The sequence below is a fragment of the Oncorhynchus kisutch genome, unplaced genomic scaffold, assembly GCF_002021735.2.
Source record: "Oncorhynchus kisutch isolate 150728-3 unplaced genomic scaffold, Okis_V2 scaffold3147, whole genome shotgun sequence".
NCBI lineage: Eukaryota > Metazoa > Chordata > Actinopteri > Salmoniformes > Salmonidae > Oncorhynchus > Oncorhynchus kisutch.
The window spans coordinates 387,945-411,887 of NW_022265092.1; the positions used below are offsets into that span (position 1 = coordinate 387,945).

The 23,943-nt window shown below is 45.3% G+C and overlaps 1 protein-coding gene across 15 annotated transcripts in view; it reads left to right on the forward strand.

Moving 5' to 3' along the window:
* The window catches only part of LOC109884542 (ankyrin-3), a 196,756-nt gene that overhangs the window by 61,590 nt on the left and 111,223 nt on the right, over nt 1–23,943 (forward strand). For 12 of the 15 annotated variants that reach the window (XM_031820225.1, XM_031820226.1, XM_031820223.1 and 9 more), the window contains exons 6-15: nt 1,017–1,202; nt 3,577–3,600; nt 11,950–12,048; nt 14,361–14,459; nt 15,892–15,990; nt 16,066–16,263; nt 18,666–18,764; nt 19,920–20,018; nt 20,673–20,771; nt 22,904–23,101. In XM_031820225.1, coding sequence (XP_031676085.1) covers nt 1,017–1,202; nt 3,577–3,600; nt 11,950–12,048; nt 14,361–14,459; nt 15,892–15,990; nt 16,066–16,263; nt 18,666–18,764; nt 19,920–20,018; nt 20,673–20,771; nt 22,904–23,101 — 1,200 coding nt within the window. The remainder of the gene's footprint in view (nt 1–1,016; nt 1,203–3,576; nt 3,601–11,949; nt 12,049–14,360; nt 14,460–15,891; nt 15,991–16,065; nt 16,264–18,665; nt 18,765–19,919; nt 20,019–20,672; nt 20,772–22,903; nt 23,102–23,943) is intronic. The other 3 variants (XM_031820222.1, XM_031820230.1, XM_031820229.1) reach the window with 1 other exon arrangement.

Below are 23,943 nucleotides of genomic sequence, written 5' to 3' on the forward strand. Positions count from 1 at the left end.
TGTAAAGTGTAGTTCCCATGTTTCATGAGCTGAAATGAAAAATCCCACAAATGTTCCATACGTGCTGAGTGTTTCTGTCTGTAATGAAGCCCTTTTGTGGGGAAAAACTCATTCTGATTGTCTGGGCCTGTCTCCCCAGTGGCTGGGCCTGTCTCCCCAGTGGGTAGGCCTGTCTCCCCAGTGGGTCGGCCTGTCTCCCCAGTGGGTCGGCCTGTCTCCGCAGTGGGTGGGCCTGTCTCCCCGATGGGTGGGCCTGTCTCCCCAGTGGCTGGGCCTGTCTCCCCAGTGGGGTGGGCCTGTCTCCCCAGTGGGTGGGCCTGTCTCCCCAGTGGGTGGGCCTGTCTCCCCAGTGGGTGGGCCTGTCCCCCCGGTGGGTGGGCCTGTCTCCGCAGTGGGTGGGCCTGGCTGCCAAGTGGCTGCACCCCTGCTCAGTCATGTGAAATCCATAGATTTGGGCCTAGTGAATTTACTTCAATTGGCTGATTTCCTCATATGATCTGTCACTCAGTAAAATGGTAGACATTGTTGCATGTTGCGGTTCTATTTTTGTTCAGTGTAATATTGTTAGAATACTGCACAGCAACAGCCCCCGATGACAACGCCCCTCACTGCTGCTAGTGTTCTGGTAGTCTTATAAGAGGTAGTACCGTACAGTGTTGGGGTCAGAGGTCAGGGTTAGTATTGCAGTATGGTATAGTATATATAGTGACTGTTATCTCTACTGTAGGATGGCTTCACGCCCCTGGCGGTGGCGTTGCAGTATGGTATAGTATATATAGTGACTGTTATCTCTACTGTAGGATGGCTTCACCCCCTGGCGGTGTTGTTGCAGTATGGTATAGTATATATAGTGACTGTTATCTCTACTGTAGGATGGCTTCACCCCCTGGCGGTGTTGTTGCAGTATGGTATAGTATATATAGTGACTGTTATCTCTACTGTAGGATGGCTTCACCCCCTGGCGGTGTTGTTGCAGTGTGGTATAGTATATATAGTGACTGTTATCTCTACTGTAGGATGGCTTCACGCCCCTGGCGGTGGCGTTGCAGCAGGGACATGAACAGGTGGTCTCTCTGCTCCTGGAGAATGACACTAAAGGAAAGGTCCGGCTCCCGGCGCTCCACATCGCCGCACGGAAGGACGACACTAAGGCTGCTGCCCTGCTGCTCCAGATCGACCACAACGCAGATGTCGAGTCCAAGGTACCACACAGACAGCGCACCAATCACTAGTCCTTTATCTGCACTCTGACCACAGGGCTATCCTAGGAATCAGGTTTTAGGAGTTAGCCAGGTAACTCAGAACTAACCTGCTCCAGGGCAGGCTAACTCAGGGCTAACCTGCTCCAGGGCAGGCTAACTCAGGGCTAACCTGCTCCAGGGCAGGCTAACTCAAGGCTAACTCCACTATCCTGCATTCAGAACTAACCTGCTCCAGGGCAGGCTAACTCAGGGCTAACCTGCTCCAGGGCAGGCTAACTCAAGGCTAACTCCACTATCATGCATTCAGAACTAACCTGCTCCAGGGCAGGCTAACTCAGGGCTAACCTGCTCCAGGGCAGGCTAACTCAGGGCTAACCTGCTCCAGGGCAGGCTAACTCAAGGCTAACTCCACTATCCTGCATTCAGAACTAACCTGCTCCAGGGCAGGCTAACTCAGGGCTAACTCCGCTATCTTGCATTCAGAACTAACCTGCTCCAGGGCAGGCTAACTCAGGGCTAACTCCGCTATCTTGCATTCAGAACTAACCTGCTCCAGGGCAGACTAACTCAGGGCTAACTCCACTATCCTGCATTCAGAACTAACCTGCTCCAGGGCAGACTAACTCAGGGCTAACTCCACTATCCTGCATTCAGAACTAACCTGCTCCAGGGCAGGCTAACTCAGGGCTAACTCTATTATCATGCATTCAGAACTAACCTGCTCCAGGGCAGGCTAACTCAGGGCTAACCTGCTCCAGGGCAGGCTAACTCAGGGCTAACTCCACTATCCTGCATTCAGAACTCACCTGCTCCAGGGTAGGCTAACTCAGGGCTAACCTGCTCCAGGGCAGGCTAACTCAGGGCTAACCTGCTCCAGGGCAGGCTAACTCAAGGCTAACTCCACTATCATGCATTCAGAACTAACCTGCTCCAGGGCAGGCTAACTCCACTATCCTGCATTCAGAACTAACCTGCTCCAGGGCAGACTAACTCAGGGCTAACTCCACTATCCTGCATTCAGAACTAACCTGCTCCAGGGCAGGCTAACTCAGGGCTAACTCCACTATCCTGCATTCAGAACTAACCTGCTCCAGGGCAGGCTAACTCAGGGCTAACTCCACTATCCTGCATTCAGAACTAACCTGCTCCAGGGCAGACTAACTCAGGGCTAACTCCACTATCCTGCATTCAGAACTAACCTGCTCCAGGGCAGGCTAACTCAGGGCTAACTCCACTTTCCTGCATTCAGAACTAACCTGCTCCAGGGCAGGCTAACTCAGGGCTAACTCCACTATCCTGCATTCAGAACTAACCTGTTCCAGGGCAGGCTAACTCCACTATCCTGCATTCAGAACTAACCTGCTCCAGGGCAGGCTAACTCAGGGCTAACTCCACTATCCTGAATTCAGAACTAACCTGCTCCAGGGCAGGCTAACTCAGGGCTAACTCCACTATCCTGAATTCAGAACTAACCTGCTCCAGGGCAGGCTAACTCAGGGCTAACTCCACTATCCTGAATGAAGTGAACCCAGCCTAAAACCCCAAATAGGAAGCAATGCAGATGTAGAAGCATGGTGGCTAGGAAAAACTCCCTAGAAAGGCCGAAACCTAGGTAGAAACCTAGAGAGGAACCAGGCTATGAGGGGTGGCCAGTACTCTTCTGGCTGTACCGGGTGGAGATTATAACAGAACATGGCCAAGATGTTCAAATGTTCATAGATGACCAGCAGGGTCAGATAATAATAATACTCACAGTGGTTGTAGAGGGTGCAACAGGTCAGCACCTCAGGAGTAAATGTATTTTAAAATATTAAAATACCTATCACACTATTTAGTCATTTCTTTTGATTTATTCATATAACCTTTATTTAACTAGGCAAGTCAATTAAGCACAAATTGTTATTTACAATGACGGCCTACCGGGGAACAGCGGGTTAACTGCCATGTTCAGGGGCAGAACGACAGATTTTTACCTTGTCAGCTTAGTGATTCAATCCAGCAACGTTTTGGTTAGTGCCCCAAAACCCTGAGTAGATATAGCTTTCTTCATAGGACACGACCTCACTGTGGTTGTTGTAGATGTAGTTATTGTGAACTTGAAGGTGCAGAGTTCTGATGTTACTGTTATAGTATAATTTGACTCCGTAGATGTTCTATAATATCAGTATGCTGACAAAAGTAGTACCCTGTGTTACTGTGTTCATGTCTGTGGTGTTAATGTTGTGTACCGGTACCTGACTGTTATCCTGACTGTTATGTTGTTACCATGACTCTTCCCACCATTGTACAGCATGGTGCAGCCATAGTGTCGTTGTGATGCACTAACCTCCCATTCTCTCCTCTCTTCACCTCTCGCTGGTGTTGCTCTCCCTAGATGATGGTGAATAGGACCACAGAGGTATATTTGGATCTCCTCTACACACTCAACACTCACAGCCCACCACCTCACACCCTGCTGCTAACTGCTGCTGCCTCATCTCTCCTCCCTGTTCCTGCATTGCTTCTTCTGTTATTTTATTTACTGTCTGTCTTGATGCTTTCCAGAAGGGACTAGAAAGTAGCATGACCTCTGACCTCGATGTACTGACAACATGGACTGAGGGTCTCTACAGCTGATGGGCTGGCTTCCTTTATCTAGTCTCATAAAACCCTTAAGAACTCGGTTAGCATGATGTTAGAGTTGGTTAACACTTGAAGCGCCAATGGCCACTGACATTTAATTTGGTCAATAAAAGATACCCCCCCCTCCAAAAAAAGCAACATCAAATAAAATGTTACATGTCACATACACGTGTTTAGCAGATGTTATTGCGGGTGTAGCGTAATGCTTGTGTTTCTAGCTCCAACAGTGCAGTAATATCTAACAAGTAATATCTAACAATACACACAATCTATAGTAAAGGAATGGAATTAAGAATATTTACATATTTGGATGAGCAATGTCAGAGCGGCATAGACTAAGATACAGTAGAATAGGATAGAATACAGTATATACATATGAGATGAGTAATGCAACATATGTAAACATTATTAAAGTGACTAGTGTTCCGTGATTTCTAGTCTATGTATATAGGCAGCAGCCTCTAATGTGCTAGTGATGGCTATTGAACAGTCTGATGGCCTTGAGATAGAAGCTGTTTTGTTAGTTTTTTTGGTCTCAGCTTTGATGCACATGTACTGACCTCGCCTTCTGGATGATAGTGGGGTGAACAGGCAGTGGCTTAGGTGGTTGTTGTCCTTGATGATCTTTTTGGCCTTCCTGTGACATCGGGTGCTGTAGGTATCCTGGAGGGCAGGTATCTTGCCCCCGGTGATGCGCTGGGAAGGCCGCACCACCCTCTAGAGAGCCCTGTGGTTGCAGGCGGTGCAGTTGCCATACCAGGCGGTGATACAGCCTGACAGGATGCTCTCAATTGTGCATCTGTAATATTTTGTAAGGATTTTAGGTGCCAAGCCACATTTCTTCAGCCTCTTGAAGTTGAAGAGGCGCTGTTGCGTCTTCTTCTCCATACTGTCTGTGTGGGTGGACCATTTCAGTTTGTCAGTGATGTGTACGTCGAGGAACTTAAAACGTTCCACCTTGTCCACTGCAGTCCCGTCGATGTGGATAGGGGGCTGCTCCCTCTGCTGTTTCCTGAAGTCCATGATCAGCCACTTTGTTTTGTGGATGTTTGGTGGGAGGTTGTTTTCCTGACACCACACTCCGAGTGAACTCACCTCCTCTCTGTAGGCTGTCTTGTCATTGTTGGTAATCAGACCTACTACTGTTGTGTCATCTGCAAACTTGGTGATTGAGTTGGAGGCGTGTGTGGCCACGCAGTCATGGGTGAACAGGGAGTACAGGTGGGGATTGAGCATGCATCCTTGTGGGGCCCCTATGTTGAGGTTCAGCGATGAGGAGGTGTTGTTTCCTACATTCACCAGCTGGGGGCAGCCTGTCAGTCAGTCCAGGACCCAGTTGCACAGGGCAGGGTTCAGACCCAGGGCCTTGAGACCAGGGTAGCCTAGTGGTTAGAGCGTTGGACTAGTAACCGGAAGGCTGCAAGTTCAAACCCCCGAGCTGACAAGGTACAAATCTGTCGTTCTGCCCCTGAACAGGCAGTTAACCCACTGTTCCTAGGAATTTGTTCTTAACTGACTTGCCTGGTTAAAGAAATAAAACAAATTAGAAATGATGAACTTGGTGGGTACTATGGTGTTGAATGCTGAGCTGTAGTCAATGAACAGCATTCTTACATAGATATTCCTCTTGTTCAGATGGGATAGGGCAGTGTGATGGCGGTTGGATCGTCTTTGGATCTATTGGGGCGGTAAGCAAATTGAAGTGGGTCTAGGGTGTCAGGTAAGGTAAAGGTGATATGATCCTTGACTAATCTCTCAAATCACTTCATGATGACAGAAGGTGGTGGACATCTTGAAGCAAGTGGGGACAGCAGACACTGATAGGGAGAGATTGAATATGTCTGTAACACTCCAGCCAGCTGGTCTGCGCATTCTCTGAGGACGTGGCTAGGGATGCCGTCTGGGCCGGCAGCCTTGCGAGTGTTAACAAGCTAAAATGTCTTACTCACGTCGGCCACGGAGAATGAGAGCCCACTGTTCTTGGTAGTGGGCCGTGTCAGTGGCACTGTGTTATCCTCAAAGCGGGCGAAGAAGGTGTTTAGCTTGTCCCGGAAGCAAGACGTCAGTGTCCGCGATGTGTCTGGTTTTCCCGTGATTGTCTGTAGACCCTGCCACATACGTCTCGTGTCTGAGCCGTTGAAATGAGACTCCACTTTGTCTCTATACTGACGTTTTGCCTGTTTGATTGCCTTACGGAGGAAATAACTACACTGTTTCTATTCGGCCATATTCCCAGGCACCTTGTCATGATTAAATGCAATGGTTCGCACATTCAGTTTTGCGCGAATGCTGCCATTTATCCACGGTTTCTGGTTAAGCTAGGTTTTAATAGTCACAGTGGGTAGAACATCTCCTATACACTTCCTGATAAACTCAGTCACCGTATCAGTTTATTCTTCTATGTTGTTCTTGGAAACTACCTGAACATATCCCAGTACGCGTGATCAAAACAATCTTGAAACGTGGATTACAATTGGTCAGACCAGTGTTGAAAAGTCCTTAGCATGGATACTTCCTGTTTGTGTTTCTGCCTATAGGAAGGGAGCAACAAAATGGAGTCGTAATCAGATTTGCTGAAGGGAAGGCCGGGAGCGCCTTGTAGGCATCCCGGAAGTTGGAGTAGCAGTGGTCAAGTGTTTTAGCAGAGGGACTACAGTCAATGTGTTGATAGAACTTTGGTAATGTTTTCCTCATATTTTCTTTGTTAAAATCCCCAGCCACAATAAATGCGGCCTCAGGATATGTGGTTTCCAGTTTTCATAAAGTCCAGTGAAGTTCTTTGAGGGCCATCGTGGTATCGGCTTGAGGGGAATATACACAGCTGTGACTATAACCAAAGAGAATTCTCTTGGGAGGTAATACGGTCGGCATTTGATTGTGAGGTATTCTAGGTTGGGTGAACAAAAGGACTTGAGTTCCTGTATGTTATCACAATTACACTATGATTATTTAATCATGAAACATACACCCCCGCCCTTCTTCCCGGAGACATATTTAGTCCTGTCTGTGCGATGAACTGAGAACCCAACTGGCTGAACGGACTCAGACATTATATCCCAAGAGAGCCATGTTTCCGTGAAAGAGTACGTTACAATCCCTGATGTCTCTCTGGAAGGAAACCAACTCTAACCAACTCTAACTTTACTTTAAAGTATTTGAAGCCTTCTTACCTGTTTAATTAACACCTATTTCTAACTTAATCCTCCAAGGATAATGGAGGCCAGTGTGTTCTTGGGGACATTCAATCCTGCAGGCATTTTTTGGTACCCTTACCCAGATCTGTGCCTCGACACAATCCTGTCTAGGCACTCTACGTACAGTTGGTTAGCATGATGTTCGAGTTGGTTAGAGTTGGTTAGCATGATGTTAGAGTTGGTTAGCATGATGTTAGAGTTGGTTAGCAGGATGTTAGAGCTGGTTAGCATGATGTTAGAGATGGTTAGCATGATGTTAGAGCTGGTTAGCATGATGTTAGAGCTGGTTCGCATGATGTTAGTGTTGGTTAGAGTTGGTTAGTATGATGTTAGAGTTGGTTAGCATAATGTTAGAGCTGGTTAGCATGATGTTAGAGTTACTTAGAGCTGGTTAACATTATGTTAGAGCTGGTTAACATTATGTTAGAGCTAGTTAGCATAATGTTAGAGTTAGTTAGAGTTGGTTAACATGACGTTAGAGCTGGTTAACATTATGTTAGAGCTAGTTAGCATAATGTTAGAGTTGGTTAGAGCTGGTTAACATGACGTTAGAGCTGGTTAACATGATGTTAGAGTTGGTTAGAGCTGGTTGACATGATGTTAGAGCTGGTTAACATGATGCTAGAGTTGGTTAGAGCTGGTTAACATGATGTTAGAGTTGGTTAGAGCTGGTTGACATGATGTTAGAGCTGGTTAACATGATGTTAGAGTTGGTTAGAGCTGGTTGACATGATGTTAGAGCTGATTAACATGATGTTAGAGTTGGTTAGAGCTGGTTAGCGTGATGTTAGAGTTGGTTAGCGTGATGTTAGAGTTGGTTAACTTGATGTTAGAGTTGGTTAGCGTGATGTTAGAGCTGGTTAGCATGATGTTAGAGTTGGTTAGAGCTGGTAACATGATGTTAGAGTTGGTTAGAGTTGGTTAGCGTGATGTTAGAGTTGGTTAACATGATGTTAGAGTTGGTTAGAGCTGGTTGACATGATGTTAGAGCTGGTTAACATGATGTTAGAGTTGGTTAGAGCTGGTTGACATGATGTTAGAGTTGGTTAGCGTGATGTTAGAGTTGGTTAGAGCTGGTTAGCGTGATGTTAGAGTTGGTTAGCGTGATGTTAGAGTTGGTTAACTTGATGTTAGAGTTGGTTAGCGTGATGTTAGAGCTGGTTAGCATGATGTTAGAGTTGGTTAGAGCTGGTAACATGATGTTAGAGTTGGTTAGAGCTGGTTAGCGTGATGTTAGAGTTGGTTAGCGTGATGTTAGAGCTGGTTAGCGTGATGTTAGAGTTGGTTAGCGTGATGTTAGAGTTGGTTAGCGTGATGTTAGAGCTGGTTAGCATGATGTTAGAGTTGGTTAGAGCTGGTAACATGATGTTAGAGTTGGTTAGAGTTGGTTAGCGTGATGTTAGAGTTGGTTAGCGTGATGTTAGAGTTGGTTAGCGTGATGTTAGAGCTGGTTAGCGTGATGTTAGAGTTGGTTAGAGCTGGTAACATGATGTTAGAGTTGGTTAGAGCTGGTTAGCATGATGTTAGAGTTGGTTAGCATGATGTTAGAGTTGGTTAGCGTGATGTTAGAGTTGGTCCAATGCCTCTCTGACAAATATGTATATATGCTTAATCCATTCCTGACTTAGATTTACGTGTATTTTGAAAATATGATATTAGTTGTTAGATATTACTGCACTGTCGCTTCTAGAAGCACAAGCATTTCACTACACCTGCAATAACATCTGTATGTGGCCAATAACATTTGACTTGATTTGGTTAGCATGATGTTAGAGTTGGTTAGCATGATGTTAGAGTTGGTTAGCAGGATGTTAGAGCTGGTTAGCATGATGTTAGAGATGGTTCGCATGATGTTAGAGCTGGTTAGAGTTGGTTAGTATGATGTTAGAGTTGGTTAGCATAATGTTAGAGCTGGTTAGCATGATGTTAGAGTTACTTAGAGCTGGTTAACATTATGTTAGAGCTGGTTAACATTATGTTAGAGCTAGTTAGCATAATGTTAGAGTTAGTTAGAGTTGGTTAACATGACGTTAGAGCTGGTTAACATTATGTTAGAGCTAGTTAGCATAATGTTAGAGTTGGTTAGAGCTGGTTAACATGACGTTAGAGCTGGTTAACATGATGTTAGAGTTGGTTAGAGCTGGTTGACATGATGTTAGAGTTGGTTAGAGCTGGTTAACATGACGTTAGAGCTGGTTAACATGATGTTAGAGTTGGTTAGAGCTGGTTGACATGATGTTAGAGCTGGTTAACATGATGCTAGAGTTGGTTAGAGCTGGTTACATGATGTTAGAGTTGGTTAGAGCTGGTTGACATGATGTTAGAGCTGGTTAACATGATGTTAGAGTTGGTTAGAGCTGGTTGACATGATGTTAGAGCTGATTAACATGATGTTAGAGTTGGTTAGAGCTGGTTAGTGTGATGTTAGAGTTGGTTAGCGTGATGTTAGAGTTGGTTAACTTGATGTTAGAGTTGGTTAGCGTGATGTTAGAGCTGGTTAGCATGATGTTAGAGTTGGTTAGAGCTGGTAACATGATGTTAGAGTTGGTTAGAGCTGGTTAGCGTGATGTTAGAGTTGGTTAGCGTGATGTTAGAGTTGGTTAGCGTGATGTTAGAGTTGGTTAGCGTGATGTTAGAGCTGGTTAGCATGATGTTAGAGTTGGTTAGAGCTGGTAACATGATGTTAGAGTTGGTTAGAGCTGGTTAGCGTGATGTTAGAGTTGGTTAGCGTGATGTTAGAGTTGGTTAGCGTGATGTTAGAGCTGGTTAGCATGATGTTAGAGTTGGTTAGAGCTGGTAACATGATGTTAGAGTTGGTTAGAGTTGGTTAGCGTGATGTTAGAGTTGGTTAGCGTGATGTTAGAGCTGGTTAGCGTGATGTTAGAGTTGGTTAGCGTGATGTTAGAGTTGGTTAGCGTGATGTTAGAGTTGGTTAGCGTGATGTTAGAGTTGGTTAGCGTGATGTTAGAGTTGGTTAGCGTGATGTTAGAGTTGGTTAGCGTGATGTTAGAGTTGGTTAGCGTGATGTTAGAGTTGGTTAGCGTGATGATAGAGTTGGTTAGCATGATGTTAGAGTTGGTTAGAGCTGGTAACATGATGTTAGAGTTGGTTAGAGCTGGTTAGCGTGATGTTAGAGCTGGTTAGCGTGATGTTAGAGTTGGTTAGCGTGATGTTAGAGTTGGTTAGAGCTGGTAACATGATGTTAGAGTTGGTTAGAGTTGGTTAGCGTGATGTTAGAGTTGGTTAGCGTGATGTTAGAGTTGGTTAGCGTGATGTTAGAGCTGGTTAGCGTGATGTTAGAGTTGGTTAGCGTGATGTTAGAGCTGGTTAGCATGATGTTAGAGTTGGTTAGAGCTGGTAACATGATGTTAGAGTTGGTTAGAGTTGGTTAGCGTGATGTTAGAGTTGGTTAACTTGATGTTAGAGTTGGTTAGCGTGATGTTAGAGCTGGTTAGCGTGATGTTAGAGTTGGTTAGAGCTGGTAACATGATGTTAGAGTTGGTTAGAGCTGGTAACATGATGTTAGAGTTGGTTAGAGCTGGTTAGCGTGATGTTAGAGTTGGTTAGCGTGATGTTAGAGTTGGTTAGCGTGATGTTAGAGTTGGTCCAATGCCTCTCTGACAAATATGTATATATGCTTAATCCATTCCTGACTTAGATTTACGTGTATTTTGAGAATATGATATTAGTTGTTAGATATTACTGCACTGTCGCTTCTAGAAGCACAAGCATTTCACTACACCTGCAATAACATCTGTATGTGGCCAATAACATTTGACTTGATTTGGTTAGCATGATGTTAGAGCTGGTTAACATGATGTTAGAGTTGGTTAACATGATGTTAGAGCTGGTTAACATGATGTTAGAGTTGGTTAACATGATGTTAGAGTTGGTTAACATGATGTTAGAGCTGGTTAACATGATGTTAGAGCTGGTTAACATGATGTTAGAGCTGGTTAACATGATGTTAGAGTTGGTTAACATGATGTTAGAGTTGGTTAACATGATGTTAGAGCTGGTTAACATGATGTTAGAGCTGGTTAACATGATGTTAGAGCTGGTTAACATGATGTTAGAGTTGGTTAACATGATGTTAGAGCTGGTTAACATGATGTTAGAGCTGGTTAACATGATGTTAGAGCTGGTTAACATGATGTTAGAGTTGGTTAACATGATGTTAGAGTTGGGGATGGTGATGATGCAGTAAGTTTGTCTCCTGGCCTCTGTGTCAGCACCACAGGCTGAGTTCTGTGATGAGGTACTGTAAGACACCATTGGACCCCAGGAAGACTAGCGGTTGCCAAGGTGCCAGCTATTGTGGATCCAAATAAAGAATAAAGGAAGCTATCCTCCAGCAGCAGAGACCCAGTCCACTAGTCCCTCTCAGTGGGTGTCTCTGCCTTAACATCCCCAGGCTTGTGCATGACTCTAACCCAGGCAGGAGAACTCTAACCCAGGCACCGTGAGGCAGGCAGGTGTCGGTCAGCAGAAAGCCCTAGTGATGGCTGCAGCATCAACAGTCCTCTACTCTAAATGTGTCTATGCTGCTTTTTCTGTTCCCCAACAGCGAACACAGCTAACAGGCCTACTGTAGATCACAGTTCCACCCAGCACTACTGTAGTGTATAGTCAAGTACAACATCTGCTTCAGACAACTTGAAGTTCACAACTGATGAACTGAAACTCTATGGAGGAACTATAGACTAGTGGTCGTTTCTACCATATTTCATATACCAGTCATTTACTTTAAAATCAGTGAAGGGAAGTGAACAAGCGCACACTTTGGGAGGAAGGAGATCATTGGGCTGTAGGAAGGGTCTGCAGTGTGTCTGATCAAAGAGCAGTCCCATTTGGCTATGACGGTGTGAGAGGCTGCTCTGATTGGTTGTGTTGTGACTGAGTGCTGATGTCATGATGTGTCTGTTTTCTAGAGTGGCTTTACTCCGCTGCACATTGCTGCTCACTACGGCAACATCAACGTGGCAACGCTCCTCCTCAACCGCGGCGCCGCCGTGGACTTCAAGGCCAGGGTAAGACTCCTCTAAAACAAGGCCAGGGTAAGACTCCTCTAAAAGAAGACCGGGGTAAGACTCCTCTAAAAGAAGACCAGGGTAAGACTCCTCTAAAACAAGGCCAGGGTAAGACTCCTCTAAACCAAGGCCAGGGTAAGACTCCTCTAAACCAAGGCCAGGGTAAGACTCCTCTAAAGCCTCTTAGGGCTGCAGCCCTGTACAGGGATCAACATCAGCAGAAATCAGCGGAAATTTCAGAGTGACAACTAATAGTACTCGATACAACTCAAACTTTCATTAAAACACACATGCAGGGTACTCAATTAAAGCTACACTCGTTGTGAATCTAGCCAACATGTCAGATTTTTTAAATGCTTTTCGGCGAAAGCATGAGAAGCTATTATCTGATAGCATGCAAACCCCGAAATACCCAAAGGGGACGTAAACAGAATAATTAGCGTAGCCGGCAATACACAAAACGCAGAAATAAAATATAAAACATTCATTACCTTTGACGAGCTTCTTTGTTGGCACTCCTATATGTCCCATAAACATCACAATTGGGTCTTTTTTCCGAATAAATCCTGTAAATCCATGTATACCCAAAATGTCCATTTACGAAGCCCGTCTGATCCATGAAAAAGCACCTTTCCAAAACGCAACGTCATTTTTTTTTATTAAAAAAGTTGCCTATAAACTTTGACAAAACACTTCAAACTACTTTTGTAATCCAACTTTAGGTATTAGTAAACGTTAATAATCGATCAAATTGATCACGGGGCGATCTGTATTCAATAGCAGCACGTTTTGAAATGATGGTCCATTCTCTCTCTCCAAACTTCCTGCTGTGTACTCGATAACAGGAAGTGCCTATTTCTCATCTGACCAAGGATTAACTTCAATCTAAATGCCAGTACTGGCGACATCGTGTGGAAGCTGTAGGCATTGTAAACTGGACGCTATCTATTTTCCCTTGCCATAGACATCACAGAGACTGGCTGCGGGATATTTAGTTCTTTTTTTTTGTGAACAGTTTTCCTTGGGATTTTGCCTGCTAAACATGTTCTGTTATAGTCACAGACATGATGCAACCAGTTGTATAAACTTCAGAGTGTTTTCTATCCACACATACTAATCATATGCATATACTATATTCCTGGCATGAGTAGCAGGACGTTTAAATTTTGCCCGATTTTTTACCAAAAGTTATGAAAATTCGCAGCCTCCTTAAAAGTTTTCCTCATAAACAAGGCCAGGGTAAGACTCCTCTAAAACAAGGCCAGGGTAAGACTCCTCTAAAACAAGGCCAGGGTAAGACTCCTCTAAAACAAGGCCAGGGTAAGACTCCTCTAAAACAAGGCCAGGGTAAGACTCCTCTAAATCAAGATCAGGGTAAGACTCCTCTAAATCAAGATCAGGGTAAGACCCTCTAAAGCAATACCAGGGTAAGACTCCTCTAAAAGAAGACCAGGGTAAGACTCCTCTAAAAGAAGACCAGGGTAAGACTCCTCTAAAAGAAGACCAGGGTAAGACTCCTCTAAAACAAGGCCAGGGTAAGAGTCCTCTAAAATATGACCAGGGTAAGACCCATCAGGCCTGTTTCCATCCAGCCCAGGTCTAGAATGTGCTTAGGGCCCTGAATGTGCAGGGTAGTACCCAATAGCCCCTGCAGATATCATTCTACAGCTGCTGGAGTCAGTCTGCACTCACCCTGCCAAGGCCCTTACACATGGACACACCCTGCCAAGGCTCTCAGTTGGTCATATCCCTGCACTATGAAATATGAGCCTATAGATGCTTATAGGTGCACATCATGCATTTACTCTGTCATAGCACGTGATTTGAGCTGGTTTGAGCTGATATATGAGTACCATTAGCTGTCACTAGAGGGAGGTGTTCTTCAGCCCAGTACCACAGACTACCTCAGACCTGACTGTCCTGCAGACACAGTTCACTAACCCCAGTACCACAGACTACCTCAGACCTGACTGTCCTGCAGACACAACTGACAGTGATACTGTACTTTAGGTTAAGTGTTAGGTTAGGTGTTAAGGGTATCTTCATAGGGTGTAGCTGTTTACAATACACCCAGAACATACCACTGATAACCTGCTGGTTGTGTCATTCAAAGTGCTGTATGTGTGGGTATTGTCTTAATGTCTAATCTGATGGAAATAATGACTATACTGTATGTGTGGGTATTGTCTTAATGTCTAATCTGATTGAAATAATGACTATACTGTATGTGTGGTTATTATCTTAATGTTTAATCTGATGGAAATAATGACTGTACTGTATTTATGACTTGATGTTGTGTCTCCCCTTCTCAGAATGACATCACACCGCTGCATGTGGCTTCTAAGAGAGGGAATGGCAACATGGTGAAAGTTCTGCTGGAGAGGGGAGGCACGATAGACGCTAGGACTAAGGTTAGATATACACTGTACTACATTATACAACGGGTGGGTCTAATCCTGAATGCTGATTGGTTAAATCAGCATTCCAGCCGGCGTCTATTCCACAAGTTACCACCGGCTAAATCTATGACATTAAAATGCCTATTTACTCTGTTCCATCTGACTGCACAATCCACTGTCTCATCAGCCCAGCCAGGCAATTTATAACCTTTATCTCCACTATAAAAAGCATCTAGACATTATCTCACATTTCTTTTAGATTAACATTTAGTTTTAACAGCGGAGATTTGTATAAACCTTGCTGTCTGTCACTCTGACATTTTCAACATTGTTTCTATATTCATATTAGATCTCCAGCTGTCCCATAGTAATGTGTCGGGAGTCGGGACGAGACAAACAGGCAGGCAGCGTTTCTCAGACAGTCCAAATCATGAATCAGCTTGTATACTTTTTATGGATATATACAAAGAAATGTCAATTGAAAAAATTGTTAAATAAACTAAAGGAAGTGCAGCTAGTTTGTAGTCTTTCCAGCTTCAGTTTGAAGTGATTGTGTTAGCTGTGTTGTTGTCTAGCTCCTCTGAACAACGAGTGAGCAGTCCTGATGACCACATTTCCTACGCCAGGCTCATTGTTACGGATGTATCCAAATAAATGTCACTAGAAAACAACTTAAGCAAATGAAAATGCGGCTACTTTGCTGTGATTCTGGCTGTACTTTTTGACGTGATGGTAATTTAGCCGTAGTTGGCTAGCTAGCAAGCAAGGGATAAGGACGTTGCCAGCCACAATGGCAATGGAACATTCATCACTTTAGAAGTGTCTTTGTGTTTCCAAGTCACTAAATCTTCATTAGCGCCAATTGAGAATGCACTGCCTGTATGGCAGTACAACGCTCAGTCGGACCTCATAGAACTTTCCACGATGTAGTGACGCAACGTGAAACCTGTGAATTCTTAACATCTATGTTTCTGTTTGGGTGTATATTATGACATAAAGCCCTGTATGGAAGCTGATCTTCTCTAGTATTGTCTCAGTCCCAGATGTAACATGGTTGTTTTGACAATAGAAATAGCAATACTACTGTAAATTATTCATGTTTATTGTCCTACAGGAGGACTGGTCCATGGTCAGAATCATGTTTATTGTCCTACTGGAGGACTGGTCCGTGATCAGATTCATGTTTATTTTCCTACAGGAGGACTGGTCCATGGTCAGATTCATGTTTATTGTCCTACGGGAGGACTGGTCTGTGGTCAGATTCATGTTTATTGTCCTACAGGAGGACTGGTCTGTGGTCAGATTCATGTTTATTGTCCTACAGGAAGTCAATCTAGCTCACACACAACATACACAAAACATCTAGAAAGCCCAGCAGGAAAGAACCAATAGTCAGAGATCCAGTAAGTAACCTGTGTAATGCTCTACTTCCCCTTAACCCCAGGACGGTCTGACCCCTCTCCACTGTGGCGCCAGGAGCGGACATGAACAGGTGCTGGAGATGCTGCTAGACAGAGGAGCACCCATCCTGTCCAAAACTAAGGTACAGTAAATATGACAATGTATTTCTCTCTCTGTCCCTGTCCCCCCTCTAAACTGTCTGTCTGTCCCCCTCCAGAACGGTCTGTCTCCCCTCCACATGGCCACCCAGGGGGACCATCTGAACTGTGTTCAGCTCCTGCTACACCACGAGGTTCCTGTTGATGATGTCACCAACGACTATCTGACGGCCCTGCATGTCGCCGCCCACTGCGGACACTACAAGGTCGCAAAGGTCATTGTGGACAAGAAGGCCAATCCCAACGCTAAAGCACTGGTAAGCATCAGTCACACTGTGTATTAAAATCGCTGTTAGATGTTAGCTTAGCTTAAGCTTAGCATTATTTTAGTAATAGGTTAGCATTAACTTTAGCAGTAGCTACTCTTCCTGGGATCCACACTAAATTGGAAACACAGAACAGTGACATGGGAACAGTAACATCACTTCCTGTTGTATATCATTCTGCCTCATCCAGTCCACAGCCTCTGAGGCTGACAGTAAAGTGTGTTGGCTGGCTGCAGGGTTAGGGCTAGGGTTTATGGCGTCAGGCAGCCACTAGTATACTGGCATGGTGTTTAGTCATTGGAACAGAATGACTGAAGTTTAGAGAGAAAAAGGAAGAAGTAAAGAGGGAACTGAAGAAATAACAGCCAGAGGCCAGTTACTGTAACTCCACATGTTTATCTGGTTAGTATCTGGTTAGCTGTGTGTTTACCAGGCTGGTTAGCTGTGTGTTAACCAGGCTGGTTAGCTGTGTGTTAACCAGGCTGTTTAGCTGTGTGTTAACCAGGCTGGTTAGCTGTGTGTTAACCAGGCTGGTTAGCTGTGTGTTAACCAGGCTGTTTAGCTGTGTGTTAACCAGGCTGGTTAGCTGTGTGTTAACCAGGCTGGTTAGCTGTGTGTTAACCAGGCTGGTTAGCTGTGTGTTAACCAGGCTGGTTAGCTGTGTGTTAACCAGGCTGGTTAGCTGTGTGTTAACCAGGTTGGTTAGCTGTGTGTTAACCAGGCTGGTTAGCTGTGTGTTAACCAGGCTGGTTAGCTGTGTGTTAACCAGGCTGGTTAGCTGTGTGTTAACCAGCCAGGACATCTGTAGAGTTGTGTTGTGTGTTAACCAGCCAGGATATCTGTAGAGTTGTGTTGTGTGTTAACCAGGCTGGTTAGCTGGGTGTTAACCAGGCTGGATGCTGCCAGGACATCTGTAGAGTTGTGTTGTGTGTTAACCAGCCAGGACATCTGTAGAGTTGTGTTGTGTGTTAACCAGCCAGGACATCTATAGAGTTGTGTTGTGTGTTAACCAGCCAGGACATCTGTAGAGTTGTGCTGTGTGTTAACCAGGCTGGACATCTGTAGAGTTGTGTTGTGTGTTAACCAGCCAGGACATCTATAGAGTTGTGTTGTGTGTTAACCAGCCAGGACATCTGTAGAGTTGTGTTGTGTGTTAACCAGGCTGGTTAGCTGTGTGTTAACCAGGCTGGTTAGCTGTGTGTTAACCAGCCAGGACATCTGTAGAGTTGTGTTGTGTGTTAACCAGCCAGGATATCTGTAGAGTTGTGTTGTGTGTTAACCAGGCTGGTTAGCTGTGTGTTAACCAGGCTGGATGCTGCCAGGACATCTGTAGAGTTGTGTTGTGTGTTAACCAGCCAGGACATCTGTAGAGTTGTGTTGTGTGTTAACCAGCCAGGACATCTGTAGAGTTGTGCTGTGTGTTAACCAGCCAGGACATCTGTAGAGTTGTGTTGTGTGTTAACCAGCCAGGACATCTGTAGAGTTGTGCTGTGTGTTAACCAGCCAGGACATCTGTAGAGTTGTGTTGTGTGTTAACCAGCCAGGACATCTATAGAGTTGTTGTGTGTTAACCAGTCAGGACATCTATAGAGTTGTGTTGTGTGTTAACCAGTCAGGACATCTATAGAGTTGTGTTGTGTGTTAACCAGGCTGGACATCTATAGAGTTGTGTTGTGTGTTAACCAGTCAGGACATCTATAGAGTTGTGTTGTGTGTTAACCAGGCTGGACATCTATAGAGTTGTGTTGTGTGTTAACCAGCCAGGACATCTATAGAGTTGTGTTGTGTGTTAACCAGCCAGGACATCTATAGAGTTGTGTTGTGTGTTAACCAGCCAGGACATCTGTAGAGTTGTGTTGTGTGTTAACCAGCCAGGACATCTATAGAGTTGTGTTGTGTGTTAACCAGCCAGGACATCTGTAGAGTTGTGTTGTGTGTTAACCAGCCAGGACATCTGTAGAGTTGTGCTGTGTGTTAACCAGCCAGGACATCTATAGAGTTGTGTTGTGTGTTAACCAGCCAGGACATCTGTAGAGTTGTGTTGTGTGTTAACCAGCCAGGACATCTATAGAGTTGTGTTGTGTGTTAACCAGCCAGGACATCTATAGAGTTGTGTTGTGTGTTAACCAGCCAGGACATCTGTAGAGTTGTGTTGTGTGTTAACCAGCCAGGACATCTGTAGAGTTGTGCTGTGTGTTAACCAGCCAGGACATCTATAGAGTTGTGTTGTGTGTTAACCAGCCAGGACATCTATAGAGTTGTGTTGTGTGTTAACCAGCCAGGACATCTGTAGAGTTGTGCTGTGTGTTAACCAGCCAGGACATCTGTAGAGTTGTGCTGTGTGATAACCAGCCAGGACATCTGTAGAGTTGTGCTGTGTGTTTTTCTTTTAGAATGGTTTCACTCCGCTCCACATCGCCTGCAAGAAGAACAGAATCAAAGTGATGGAACTGCTGCTGAAACACGGAGCGTCCATACAGGCAGTGACCGAGGTAGGAACTGAAACACGGAGCGTCTATACAGGCAGTGACCGAGGTAGGAACTGAAACACGGAGCGTCTATACAGGCAGTGACCGAGGTAGGAACTGACACGGAGTGTCCATACAGGCAGTGACCGAGGTAGGAGCTGAAACACGGAGCGTCCATACAGGCAGTGACCGAGGTAGGAACTGACACGGAGTGTCCATACAGGCAGTGACCGATGTAGGAGCTGAAACACGGAGCGTCCATACAGGCAGTGACCGAGGTAGGAACTGAAACACGGAGTGTCCATACAGGCAGTGGCCGAGGTAGGACCTGAAACACGCAGTGTCCATACAGGCAGTGACCGAGGTAGGAACTGAAACACGGAGCGTCTATACAGGCAGTGACCGAGGTAGGAGATGAAACACGGAGCGTCTATACAGGCAGTGACCGAGGTAGGAACTGAAACACGGACTGTCCATACAGGCAGTGACCGAGGTAGGAACTGAAACACGGAGCGTCTATACAGGCAGTGACCGAGGTAGGAGATGAAACACGGAGCGTCTATACAGGCAGTGACCGAGGTAGGAATTGAAACACGGAGCGTCCATACAGGCAGTTACCGAGGTAGGAACTTCAGAAGACCTACAGAGGAACACCTAACTAACTTTACAAAAACTACAGAAGACCTACAGAGGACCTACTAACTAACATGTTGTCTTCTGACTGACTGTGTCTCTCTGTTCAACCATTCTAGAATGAATCTCTGTTCTGTGGTGTTTGTCTTTGATAGGTGGACATGGACACTAAGTTCTGGTGATTGGAGTTGTTTGCTACAGACTGTTTGAAGTGGTTTTTGAAGTGAATAGAAGTATCTGAGTTAGCTGAGGTTCTGTGTTAGGAGTTTTATCCGGACATGACACATGTTGCTGACAGGGTCTTGAGGAGGAAGGCTTGGTGCTGGTCAGAGTGGCTGGCTCTGGTATCAGTTTTTACCAGAAAAGGGCCAGATAACTTTTATTGTGAGCTAGGGGCTTTGGGCTATGCACTCGGTGAACTGCCTACAACTTTAAAGCGGACTCTCTGTCTCTGTTCCAGCGGAGTCTCTTGTTCCTAGAATAACTCTGTGTCTCCATTTCAATCGGGTCTCTTGTTCCTAGCCTAACTCTGTGTCTCTGTTAAAGTCGGGTCTCACTCCGATCCATGTGGCGGCTTTCATGGGACACGATAACATCGTCACTCAGCTGACGAATCATGGAGCTTCGCCAAACACAACTAATGTGGTGAGTCACAGAATATACTCTCTCCCTCTCTCTCCCTTTCTCCGTCTCTCTCTCTCTCTCTTTCTTACTATCTCTCTCTCTCTCTCGCTCTCTCTTTCTTACTATCTCTCTCTATCTCTCTCTTTCTCTCTCTCTCTGTGTTTGATAGAACCCTGGTACCTAACATGTGTGTTTGATAGAACCCTGGTACCTAACCTGTGTGTTTGATAGAACCCTGGTACCTAACCTGTGTGTTTGATAGAACCCGGGTACTTAAACCTGTGTGTTTGATAGAACCCTGGTACCTAACCTGTGTGTTTGATAGAACCCTGGTACCTAACCTGTGTGTTTGATAGAACCCGGGTACTTAAACCTGTGTGTTTGATAGAACCCTGGTACCTAACCTGTGTGTTTGATAGAACCCTGGTACCTAACCTGTGTGTTTGATAGAACCCTGGTACTTAAACCTGTGTGTTTGATAGAAGCCTGGTACCTAACCTCTGTGTTTGATAGAACCCTGGTACCTAACCTGTGTGTTTGATAGAACCCTGGTACCTAACATGTGTGTTTGATAGAACCCTGGTACTTAAACCTGTGTGTTTGATAGAACCCTGGTACCTAACCTGTGTGTTTGTGAAGTAACATATCTAACCTGTGTGTATCTCTGAGTTCCAGAGGGGAGAGACTGCGCTCCACATGGCAGCGAGGGCCGGCCAGGCTGGCGTGGTCAAATACCTGGTTCAGAGCGGAGCCAGAGTGGAGGTCAAGGCCAAGGTAGGACTGGCGAAAAACCCAATACTGACTGGAGAAAAACCCAATACTGACTGGAGGGAATCCCCCATACTGACGGCAGAGAATCTCCCATACTGACTGGAGAGAATCTCCCATACTGACTAGAGAATCCCCCATACTGACTGGAGAGAATCCCCCATACTGACTGGAGAGAATCCCCCATACTGACTAGAGAATCTCCCATACTGACTGGAGAGAATCTCCCATACTGACTGGAGACAAACCCAATACTGACTGGAGAGAATCCCCCATACTGACTGGAGAGAATCCCCCATACTGACTGGAGAGAATCCCCCATACTGACTGGAGAGAATCCCCCATACTGACTGGAGACAAACCCAATACTGACTGGAGAGAATCCCCCATACTGACTGGAGAGAATCTCCCATACTGACTGGAGAGAATCCCCCATACTGACTGGAGACAAACCCAATACTGACTGGAGAGAATCCCCCATACTGACTGGAGACAAACCCAATACTGACTGGAGAGAATCCCCCATACTGACTGGAGAGAATCCCCCATACTGACTGGAGAGAATCCCCCATACTGACTGGAGAGAATCCCCCATACTGACTGGAGAGAATCCCCCATACTGACTGGAGAGAATCCCCCATACTGACTGGAGAGAATCCCCCATACTGACTGGAGAGAATCTCCCATACTGACTGGAGAGAATCTCCCATACTGACTAGAGAATCCCCCATACTGACTGGAGAGAATCCCCCATACTGACTGGAGAGAATCCCCCATACTGACTGGAGAGAATCCCCCATACTGACTGGAGAGAATCCCCCATACTGACTGGAGAGAATCTCCCATACTGACTGGAGAGAATCCCCCATACTGACTGGAGAGAATCCCCCATACTGACTGGAGAGAATCCCCCATACTGACTGGAGAGAATCCCCCATACTGACTGGAGAGAATTCCCCCATACTGACTGGAGAGAATCCCCCATACTGACTGGAGACAAACCCAATACTGACTGGAGAAAATCCCCCATACTGACTGGAGACAAACCCAATACTGACTGGAGAGAATCCCCCATACTGACTGGAGAGAATCTCCCATACTGACTGGAGAGAATCCCCCATACTGACTGGAGAGAATCCCCCATACTGACTGGAGAGAATCTCCCATACTGACTGGAGAGAATCCCCCATACTGACTGGAGAGAATCCCCCATACTGACTGGAGAGAATCCCCCATACTGACTGGAGAGAATCCCCCATACTGACTGGAGAGAATCCCCCATACTGACTGGAGACAAACCCAATACTGACTGGAGAAAATCCCCCATACTGACTGGAGACAAACCCAATACTGACTGGAGAGAATCCCCCATACTGACTGGAGAGAATCTCCCATACTGACTGGAGAGAATCCCAACTGGTGTAGCTAGTAATTTTAGTAGTTCTATGGCCTATTTATTGTCCTCACGCCATTTGCACACACTGTATATAGACTTTCTTTTTTTTTCTATTGTGTTATTGACTGTATGTTTGTTTATTCCTTGTGTAACTCTGTGTTGTTGTTTCTGTCGCAATTCTTTGCTTTATCTTGGCCAGGTCGCAGTTGTAAATGAGAACTTGTTCTCGACTAGCCTACCTGGTTAAATAAAGGTGTTCTCAACTAGCCTACCTGGTTAAATAAAGGTGTTCTCAACTAGCCTACCTGGTTAAATAAAGGTGTTCTCAACTAGCCTACCTGGTTAAATAAAGGTGAAATAAAGCAAGTTAAAAAAAATATTAAAAAATTACATAAAAATAAGGTCTTGTTATTGGTGGAGTTATTATATTAACATGAGGTATTGTTATTGATGGAGTTATTATATTAACATGAGGTATTGTTATTGATGGAGTTATTATATTAACATAAGGTATTGTTATTGGTGGAGTTATTATATTAACATACGGTATTGTTATTGGTGGAGTTATTATATTTAAATGAGGTATTGTTAGCCATGTGGAGTATTTACAGTTGGATTACTATATATACTTTGACTTGTTGTCACAGTTAAGCTTAAGAAAAATTTTTGGGGTGGTCTGTTGAAGTGTCTTTGCTCATGTTTGTCTCCTGTCTGTCCTCTAACCCTCTGTCCCTGTCTCCAGGACAACCAGACCCCGCTCCACATCTCCAGTCGTCTGGGGAAGCCTGACATCGTGCTGTATCTGCTGCAGAATGGGGCGTGTCCTGACGCCACTACCACCTCTGGCTACACCCCCCTACACCTGGCTGCCAAAGAGGGACACAGAGACGTCTCCTCAGTCCTCCTAGACCAGGGGGCTTCTCCAGACATCACTACCAAGGTACACACTACACCCAACACACTTCACTCTATACACTTTACCCGACACACTACTAACCCTATTAGAGAGGGACACAGAGACGTCTCCTCAGTCCTCCTTGACCAGGGGGCTTCTCCAGACATCACTACCAAGGTACACACTACACCCAACACACTTCACTCTATACACTTTACCCGACACACTACTAACCCTATTAGAGAGGGACACAGAGACATCACCTCAGTCCTCCTTGACCAGGGGGCTTCTCCAGACATCACTACCAAGGTACACACTACACCCAACACACTTCACTCTACACACTTCACACTACTAACCCTACACACTACTAACCCTATTAGAGAGGGACACAGAGACGTCTCCTCAGTCCTCCTTGACCAGGGGGCTTCTCCAGACATCACTACCAAGGTACACACTACACCCAACACACTTCACTCTATACACTTTACCCTACACACTACACACTACTAACCCTATTAGAGAGGGACACAGAGACGTCTCCTCAGTCCTCCTTGACCAGGGGGCTTCTCCAGACATCACTACCAAGGTACACACTACACCCAACACACTTCACTCTATACACTTTACCCTACACACTACTAACCCTATTAGAGAGGGACACAGAGACATCACCTCAGTCCTCCTTGACACTACTTTACACTTTGCACTACACACTACACCCTACACACTACACCCTACACACAGAGTTATAACTAGTTCCACTGGAGGAGGGTTAGAGTTATAACTATAGTTCCACTGGAGGAGGGTTAGAGTTATAACTAGTTCCACTGGAGGAGGGTTAGAGTTATAACTATAGTTCCCTGGAGGAGGGTTAGAGTTATAAC